Here is a 9,989-nt window from a genome sequence, read left to right on the forward strand (position 1 = left end):
AAGCTCACCTTGAAGCTCGCCTTGTAGTTAAAGGTTACACACAGATTTTTGGGCTTGATTACAGTGATACTTTCTCTCTAGTAGCCAAAACAGCTTATGTTCGCCTCCTTATCTCATTGGCTGCAATTAATCACTAGACCCTGCATCAACTGGATATTAAAAATGTCTTTCTTCATGGAGAGCTCGCTGAAGAAGTTTATATGGAGCAACCTCCAGGGTTTGTTGCTCAGGGGGAGTCAGGCTTAGTATGTTGTCTTTGGCACTCTTTGTATGGGCTAAAACAGTCTCCAAGAGCATGGTTTGGACGATTTAGCACTGTAGTTCAATAGTTTGGAATGTCTCAAAATAATTCTGATCATTCCGTATTTTTTCGTTATAATGGTGATAGATGCATCTACTTGGTGGTTTATATTGATGATATTGTCATTACAGGAAATGATCATGATGGAATCTCTCAGCTTAAGCAACATTTGTTCAGTCATTTCCAAACTAAAGATCTAGAAAAACTGAAATATTTCTTGAAAATTGAAGTGGCATAGTCTAAAACAGGTATTTCAATTTCTCAACAGAAATATGCTTTGGATATATTGGAAGAAACATGCATGTTAGACTGTAGACATGTGGACACTCACATGGATCCAAATGTTAAGCTTGTTCCTGAATATGGGGAGCCACTTAAAGGTCCTGCTAGATACAGAAGATTAGTCGGCAAGCTTAATTATTTTACTATCACACGACCAGATATTTCCTTTGTTGTAAGTGTGGTTAGTCAATTTCTTCAAACTCCATACAGTAGTCACTGGGATGCAGCCATTCGCCTTCTTAGATATATCAAAGGAGTTCCAGGATAGGGTCTACTCTATGAGGACAAGGGTCATTCACAAATTGTTGGTTATTCTGATGCAGATTGGGCAGGTTCTCCTTCAGATAGACGATCTACTTCAGGATATTGTATTATGATTGGAGAGAATCTCATATCTTGAAAAAGTAAAAAACAGAGTGTGGTTACAAAATCAAGTGCAACAGCAGAATATCGAGCTATGGCTTTAGCAACATGCGAACTCATCTAGTTGAAGCAACTCCTTTAGAAATTAAAATATAGCGATACTGGTCAAATGAAGTTGATATGTGATAATTAAGTTGCACTCTATATTGCATCAAATCCAGTTTTTCATGAGAGGATGAAGCATATAGAGGTGGATTACCATTTTATTAGGCAAAAGATTGAATTCGGATGCATTTCTACTAACTTTGTCAACTCAAATGATCAGCTAGCTTATATTTTCACAAAATCACTTTGAGAACCACGAATCGAGTATATTTGTAACAAGCTTGGAGTATATGATATGTACGCTCCAGCTTGAGGGGGAGTATTGAGATTATTTTTGTAAATAGCCTAGATTTATAGTGATAATTAGGGATATGATTGGAATATGATTAAGTTACAATTAGAAAATTAATTTATTATATGTACTCTTGTAAGTAGTATATATGCTCCAATTGACTTGAGGGGAATAATCAAGTATTTTCTCTCAAATCTTCTGCTCTATTTTTTTTTTTCTTTTCATCAAAGATTTCACTCACCATTGAGGTCTTCATTACTAAACTGAATCCGATGTGTGAGATTTGCAGCTCTATGGGAACTATAACTCCTGTCTCAAATGCTAATACGAATGGGGTTTCTCCTGTCGCTGTTCGAGATGTAGTGCGGAATGCCCACAAGATGAATTCTTTTTAGCACCGTCTAACTATTTCTGTAGCCCTTGAAGGATAGCTCGATTTGTCACTTCGGTCTGGCCATTTGTCTATGGATGAGCTACTAAGGAAAACTTACATCATATACCCATGTTTTTCGTAAACTTCTAGAAAGAGTTGCAGTCGAATTGCTTCCCATTGTCCGATATGAGTGTCTTGGGTATCCCAAATCGACAGATGAGCACAAAGCGAACTATTGTTTCGCCTTTTACTAAAAAATATTGTGTGCTTGTCGCAAATAGCAGCATATGCCAATTTTTGGAGTGTTCGCCTATAATGGGTGGCTGATTTACTAGGGCATTTGTGCTAGAGAACGAGAACTGTGGACCTTCCTGAGTGGAGCTCAGGTCGTTTGGAGTGATTTTTGTATGATTTTCTTTGTGATTGGCCATATGGATTTCAGTGGGTGAATGAGAATGATAATTTCAGTAATGATAAGATCTCATTCGTTTCCACAAACGATGTCAATTGATGAACTAAGATCCAACAACAGATCAGGCTCAAATTATATTTTGGTAAACTTGGTTTCTATTTTTTTTGCGTATCTTTTTATTCCCTTTCTTTTTTGGTTTTTAGTGATGTATACCCGTTGTTCTGCACTCGTTCCTCGTCATATTCACGATTGTTGTACGTACGAGTGTACTACGTTCTTTTCTTCCATCGGACGGTTATTTAATTTTATTCGGCGCTACTTAACATGATCCTGGATATCACGAGATTTGTTGTTCTACAGGGGCTACTGGATACTCAAAGCTAAGGCCCACTCACACAAGTTTGAGTCCAGTCCGACTCACCTGGACAGATTCTGGGCTCACGTAGAGCCGCGTATTGGCCCTCCTAAAGCCCGGGCCCAGTCTTTCTAGCTTGAGTTTTGCTGAGGCCCGAGCGTGCAGAGCCCGGCCGTGTCAAGTGGCTTTCCATTTTATTCTTCCATTCTATACCATTCGTCTCTGTAATTTAGCCCTGTCTTGCAAATTTGTGACGTACATTGCAATATTGCTTGCACTAGTTGCAGAATTATCAATGTCTTCTTCGTCCTCTAACTGGCAAAAGCATTTGAATTTGGTTCAACCACAAACAGTTCATCTCCGGCAGATCAAGCCGAGGTTCAAAAATTAGAAGAACAAGCCTCCAATTTAAGAGAGGTAATTTCCAGTGAACCATGAATTCATCTTTTTAAGGCCTTGTTTGATCTTTTTAAGGCCTTGTTTGATTGGGTTAAATCAACTATAAGTAACTTCAAGTTCCCTTGTCACTTATTTGGTTGGCTTTTTTTTTTTTTTTTCTGACTTCCTGGTAATTTAGAGTCCTTTCTTGGGGAAGAAAGCTTCTTCCTTTAAACCACTTAAATCATTTTCCAGGAAGTTTTGAACCAAACAAGGACTAAGTTATATTTTTCGGGTTAGGGTGGAGGAATGGCCAGTGGATTACTAATGATTCCATGATAGCATTAGCATAGGAAGTGTTGAATCTTTTTGGGCCATCCTCGGCGATTGATATCCTTGTTTGAATGAATTTATGCTAACATAATATCTGTTGATCTCATTTGTTCTTGTGATATTTGCTTTTTGATATGATACTGTCTGCTAAAGGGTGATGTTTGTCATTTTTCTCGAATTTTTATTTTTTTTTTCCTGTTTTTGTTCAATTTAGGAACTGGTAAACAAGAGCGCACATCTCAAGCTTCTCATTGATCAATTACAGGATCTTATCACTGACATATATCTACATGTAAAGTTCAAGAGCGGACATCTCTGTCTGAAGTCCATATCTTGCATTGAAAAGAGATGCCTGAGAATAAAATGAGGCGACCTTGTCTTTACATGGCTTTCTTGTTAAACTTTTATATCCATTCGCTGGGGTTTTTTTTAATCAGGTGGTAGGAAGTGGATTTTGATTTTAGGGGAAAATAATAATTCTGATGAAGTTCTACGAGAGAACTAGTGAAGAATCCTGTATCAAATAATATGAAATGGCATCATGCCAGGTTCTTATGAGCAATTTGGTAATCTTGTTTTCTGGAGTTTGAGCCCTTAAAGCTGCATCTTGACATTAATAGGTTTCTCCAGCAAGTAGCCTGATAATTTGTTTAAGACAAGCCTCAACATGTTTAGTTGAACCAGCAAGTGATCAATTAGGAATTGCTTCCTTTGGATTTCTGCATAGGCGTGTTAATATATACCAATTTTGTAGCAAAATAAATAAATAAACCTGCTGCTTTTAGCCAATTTTGTGAACTTCACCTCAGGTGCTCTCAATCTCCTGATGTTGGCAAGTGCAAGAAATATCATCTTCTGCACTCCCTTTTTTCATTATAATGATGCTTGCACTCTACCATTAAGAATCAATTCCTCATTGCTGAATGGTGGAATGTTTTTAAGTAGCTGGTATAACCGAAGTACAAGTAGAAAGGGAAAAAACTTTGTGGTCTTCTGAAAATTCTTGCATTAATATGGAAATAGTAAAGGATGAAGAGATTTAATGAATTCTGTGAAATATTCAGCACTTTTCCTGTGGATATACATGGTATAGATGTCCCAGGTAAATTGTGTTTAAGACTGCCTATTAATTATACTCATCAACATGACGCACCCTCTGTTTTTCTCACGTGTGGTGACTGCTGATTAACTTAATTCCCATTTTCCTAACCTGCGATTACAGTATCATCTTATGGTTTCTACTGGCTCTCTGGCTGATGGCTTCAATAATGTCCTTTTCTTTGAGCTCTTTATCTGCAAATCTGTTTGTAAGTTTTCCTTGAAATAGTCCTGTCGCTACTCATGAGTATGAATATGGTGACAAAACAAAAATGGCTTCTAGAGGAATCTCGTGGATCAGGGGATAAGCACTATTTTGAATTATTTGCTGACCACCGGTTCACGTGTATAACATTAAAATATTCTAGCAATAAAATTTTGGCAAAAATATTATGATGATTAGGATTTCAAATTGTGCTATGGATTTGTACACGAGTCATGGGTAACACTGCTTGGAGTGTGACATCAAGGAGTCTTGAAAATATTTCAGCTTTAAACTCCAGTTGATATAAACCTTTGACTAATTGCTGTGTTTGCACTTGTGCTCTTCTCTCTACCTATAGTTATTCAATCCATCAATATATTGGGTTTCTTTCCAAAATATTACCAAAACCAGTGATGTCTGGGCAAACAATGAACAAAGCCAAGTTGGCCATCCCAAGAAGGATTCAGGATATTTTTATCTGAATAAATTACCACTTCCCTGTATGCTGTTTGTACTGGCTCTTACAATTGATTCACAGAGACTCAAAACTAAAGAAAACAACAAAGCCTTGACTAGTTTTTATTGCTTTCTACTTTCACAAATTTAATATTTCTAATTCTGTAAGGGAGACGTAGACCCAAATGCAAAGATGATATACTATTAATTATGAACTGAAGATCTGGTAGTGAGCGATGACCTCATATCTACAATTGCAGATTCATCTGCTCCTAAGTTGATGGCTTCTTTGCTAGCCCTTATGAATCTGGCAACAGCACCCCTCACGTATTGGTGAGCTTCTCGCACATTCATCTTTTTGCTCATCCCATCAGGGAAGCTGCTCAAGAAGTGGTCGCCATTAAGAACCGCCGCTAGTTGAACTATCTCGCCCTGAAACTCAGATAAGCTACTATCTTCCTTTGCTTCTGTACTTCTCAAAGGCGCCACATCCGGCAACGTCACTGCAAATAAATTTTGAAAAAGAGGAACGCCCATGAATATCCACCAGTATTTCATCAATTCACAAAATCAATTTCACTAGAAACCTGTAGAAACGGGATTGATACCTGGGCAGTCAGTCCTTGGAGAGGTTAACTCGCCAACAACTCCTTCAAATGTACCAGCCCAAGCGTCCCTGTGGGTCAAGAAATTGGAGGAAAGGTTGAAAATTTTCTTTATGGTAGCAGGGATTGATGAGTGCTCGAACTCTGAGTTTGAAGAAGGGCCACTGATAACTGGGGAAAAAAGTAGAAGATCAGTCGACAAATAAAGCAAATAAATATTAATAAAATAGGAAAGAAAAGTGAAAGAATGAACTAAAGAACAATTCAAGCCCAAGAAAGCATTACCAGTGCCTTTCTTGATCCAAGGGGACACCATAATTGTGGGCACACGAACGCCAAGGCGATCAAACTTGAAGAAATAGGGAGCAGGGCCAGTGTTCCCATCTGGGCTAGGGACATTAACAAAAGGAGTCTCGACATGATCATAGAATCCACCATGCTCATCATAAGTAATGACCAAAAGGGTCTCATTCCATTGAGGACTGGACCTTAGTGCCTCATAAACCTCCTTGACAAGCTTTTGGCCATTGGCAACATCATGAGATGGATGGTCATCATTTGCAGGCAATCCCTTTAGATCAAAATACCTTGGTTCAATTACAGTTAAGCTAGGTAACTTTCCATCTCTAGCATCTTTCTTAAACTTCAAATCAAATTGGTGAAACTTGAACACATACTTCAGTTTCCTCATATTCCTGTAAAACAGAGTGGTGGGTATGTTCTGGAAGTAAATTCCAAAGTTCTTACCATTCTCATGAAGTGAATCAAATATCGTCTTTTGAGGGTACCCTTGAGCCAATTGCTTCTTAACATGGCTGGTTGAGCCGTGAGAAGTAGCAGAGTATACAAATAGCCTATTGGGTTGCGTTGGACCAGGGATTGAACAGAACCACCTATCAAATACAGCAAATTCTTTTACCAGAGCGGCATAAACAGGCACAGATTCAGGCCTAAAACCTTTCATGACAGTTTCAGAGAGGTTTGGAGACATAGTGAGCGCTTGTTCAACAAAGCCAGTCATGGTGGGAATTGAGCCATTGCCAAATACCTGTTGCTCCACAGCTTCAAAGGAGTGGCCAGGATCTGGATCCACAAACTCTGCATCATCTGTGAAGCAAATAGACTGTTGCTTTGGGTCCTTGGTCGATACAGGGTTACATTCCCTTCCCGTCACCCCATTGATTGCTGGATTTACCGTTTTCTTCATCCACCCAAGCATGTGATCGAAAGATCTGTTTTCCATCACCAAAACCACAATGGTCTTGATGGGATTTTGCTGTTGTGCAGTGGAAACACATGACAGAGTGAGAAACAGCAAGAAAATAGAGGAAAACGAAAGTAGTCTGGTTCTGAATCCTCTCATAGTGATTTGCTAAGAGGATAACCCTCGAAGCAAGTGGGTTTATTTTAGATTTGGCTGTAAGAAGATGGGTTCAACTTTATATTGGAATCAAGAATACACAGGGGAAGCCAGAGGCATTGAAGTAAAATTTACTGGGTATCTTGTACACTTGCTGCTGTACAAAACTAGCTTTCCTTGGATATTTTCAAGTGTGAAAAAAGATTCACTGTGTTGGTTCTGGCAGAGTACAGACACCAAAAGCAAAAAAGAATAAAGAAGCTTCTGGTTTTAATACGCAGTTTAGCCTATGCTTGTCATGGCGTTTTAAAGGGGACAGTAATCAAAAGTAAAAGCAGGAAAATGACATTTGTATCTTCAAAGGAAGGATTTGCTAGCTTTTAATTTTTACCAAATCTTATGGGTAAGCTTTATCAAACTTTGGCCATTTCCTCCGCAAATTCAGTTTTTAAATTCTCCTTATTTGTTACAAGACATCACTTTGAATTAACACACCCATTAATTCCAGGTTTTTTGGGCTTACAGTTCTGTTAAATTATGCAGTGCTCTCAAAGTATTGCTTAGCAGGAATGACGTGGTACTCCAATTAATAAAGTTAAAATATTTATTATTAAAATATATTAAATAAATAAGAATAATTATTAATTCGTTAAATTATTTTTATTCATGTGTCATGGTAAGAAAATTTTGAGGAATAATCAGATAGTAATGGGACGGTGACAATTCTTGGACCCGATTCTGATAAGGGAACCTTTTTTTTTTTTTTTTTTTTTCCTGAGAGCACACAGAAATCAGAACCAGAAGCAGTGAATGACAGATAGTTGTGTATAGTGGTACATGTCCCTGTGAATTCTCAGAATTGGCAATTATTTATATTTAGCATGAAAATGAGTTGAACGAATTATATCCATTTAAAACTTTTTCATTTTGAAGCTTTGTAATATACCAAAACTGTCTTTTTCTTTAAATAGAGAGAATCCCATTAACTAATTTTAGATTGATGGTCTTTGAGAATTTAGGGCACTAGATGATTTTTAGGAGAAATAATTATATATTACATGGTTAATTCCATAAATAATAATTCTAATAATTACATAGACATGAATAAATTTAAAAATTGACATCTTAAGAAGGGGAAATTGACGATGACAGCTTATAGTAAGTTGGTGAGTGTGGTGCATGTGAAACCTATATAATTATACTTTTTCTCTATGTCTGCATTTTAGACCTACTAATGTCACGCTTCAAATAGTATATATTACTCTGCTTAATAAATTTAAAGTCAAGCCTCATGCAATATCAAACATTAAAAAAAATTATTGTGATATGAAACTCTAAAAAAAATAGGAAGAAGAAGAAGCAAACTATTTTCTCTGCCATTGAGACGTAGAATATTAGTTTACATAACCTAAACATCACTGAAATCATGAGCATCACTTCGAATTTTTTAGGATTTGTAACTACTTAATTATCAAATACTTTTTTTTTTATTTCTTCTTTTCAAAATAATAAATTGTTTTCTTTTTGGTTTGGTGGCTATATATTCCATTATGATTATGTGGCATTAAAATATAATTTGTTCAGAATGTCAAATAACACCAAAAAGATTTATAAACTTTTTCAAAATGCTGTGTCTTATATTGTGGTAATATTTATTAATTGAAAACCCACTGTAAAATTAAATTAAATAATTGCATCCCGTAATCTGTGGGAATCCACTCATCAAATCACATTCTTTGGTTTTGATTATTTTTTTAATGTATATAATTAACTTTGATTTAAGTATGAAAATTCATAATTTTATAAATTATTACAATATTCATTAAATCCATTAATAATCTTAATTATCTTTTAGAAAAATAGAAAACATTTAGCAAAAAAATATCGAAATGATACAAGGGAAATAAATGAATTTTTCTTCTCTTCCTACTAGGCCGGTTACGGTATGATACTAAGTTAATTAATCGAAACTGAATTTAAAAGTTTATTTGATCTGATTTTAACTTTCATCTCATTTTAATTTATTTCGACTAAATTAACTTTAGAAAAAGAGTTCTGGAAGAACTAACTGGTAAATTTAATTTAATTTTAAATTAAAATATTACTGTGTTTAATTTCAAATTTAATCAAATTAATTCTAAACCAAACCGTGGGCAACCGCGACAATGTGAACGCCACTCTATGGTCCAAACTCGAATCAAGTAAAAGAACTTAAAAAAAAAACCACAAAAGGTCAAAAAGGATCAGCAAACAGCAAGTAGATTGGGCTCCACACACCGACAACGAAAGTTGGGGCATTTTCGTTGAGAGTTGAATATACACCCGCTAGCCGCTGCGTCTGGAGGAGCGAGTTTTAAAAAAATTGAATTGAATTTATTTTAAATTTAATTTAAATATTAATAAATTTAAATTTAATTTATTTAATAAATAAATTTAAACAAATCAAATTATTATCAATTTTAATCTCAAATCATTTATATATAATTTAATTTATTTTAATTTAAAATTAATAATTTTAAAATTAAATAATTTTAATTAAATAAATATATATACAATTAACTAATAGATTTATAAAAAATAAACTCTTAAATTTTAATAATTCAATTATCTTTAAAATTTTAAAAAATTTAAATTTTATTTATAAAATTATAGATAAAATTTGAATTTATTTTTTTATAATATTAATTTTAATATGTTAATGACACTGTTTACAAATTTATTCAGGAACAAATTAAATTTATAAATCTTAACGAACTGAATATTATAAAATTTAAAATTAATTTATTTATTAAATAAGAGTTAAAAATTAAATTTTAATTTAATTTATTTAGAAATCAAATTGAGTCAAAATTTTATTTAGGTGAATTTCAACAAGTTTATTTAGGACCTGCTCTCCATGTATGTGGTTCCTGACTATCGCGGTTGGCCTATTGTGATCACTCGTAGCTTGCTTTACAAATGATACACCACATTATTGCCGGTGGCATATCTACAAACACATGGTGGACAATGTCTAGTATTGCATTGGCCCTCTTTAATATTGATTTTGCTCTAGTGATTAATAATTGAAG

The 9,989-nt window shown here is 34.9% G+C and overlaps 1 protein-coding gene and 1 non-coding gene across 2 annotated transcripts; one reads left to right on the forward strand and one right to left on the reverse strand.

Moving 5' to 3' along the window:
• Positions 1–1,924: 1,924 nt before the first annotated feature.
• On the forward strand, positions 1,925–2,041 carry LOC122723915. Its single transcript, XR_006351111.1, has one exon. It is a non-coding gene; the product is annotated as a U5 spliceosomal RNA (small nuclear RNA).
• A 2,899-nt stretch (positions 2,042–4,940) lies between these two features.
• LOC110616610 (non-specific phospholipase C6) lies at positions 4,941–7,167 on the reverse strand. Its single transcript, XM_021759035.2, has 3 exons — positions 5,844–7,167; positions 5,562–5,729; positions 4,941–5,456 (listed from the first exon to the last, which is right to left on the reverse strand). Exons 1-3 carry the CDS (start codon positions 6,919–6,921, stop codon positions 5,158–5,160), a joined length of 1,545 nt encoding a protein of 514 aa, XP_021614727.1. The 5' UTR covers positions 6,922–7,167; the 3' UTR covers positions 4,941–5,157.
• Between the last annotated feature and the right edge of the window lie 2,822 nt (positions 7,168–9,989).

Source organism: Manihot esculenta, chromosome 6, assembly GCF_001659605.2.
Source record: "Manihot esculenta cultivar AM560-2 chromosome 6, M.esculenta_v8, whole genome shotgun sequence".
In the NCBI taxonomy this organism is placed as follows: domain Eukaryota; kingdom Viridiplantae; phylum Streptophyta; class Magnoliopsida; order Malpighiales; family Euphorbiaceae; genus Manihot; species Manihot esculenta.

What these genes read in the sequence shown, in the direction of transcription:
- LOC110616610 (XM_021759035.2), bottom strand. Translation starts at nt 6,921, where the DNA reads ATGAGAGGATTCAGAACCAGACTACTTTCGTTTTCCTCTATTTTCTTG. An exon ending in TTGGATCAAGAAAGGCACTG is followed by an intron (nt 5,730 to 5,843) that starts GTAATGCTTTCT and finishes TTTTTTCCCCAG; the next exon opens with TTATCAGTGGCCCTTCTTCA. An exon ending in TCCAAGGACTGACTGCCCAG is followed by an intron (nt 5,457 to 5,561) that starts GTATCAATCCCG and finishes ATTTATTTGCAG; the next exon opens with TGACGTTGCCGGATGTGGCG.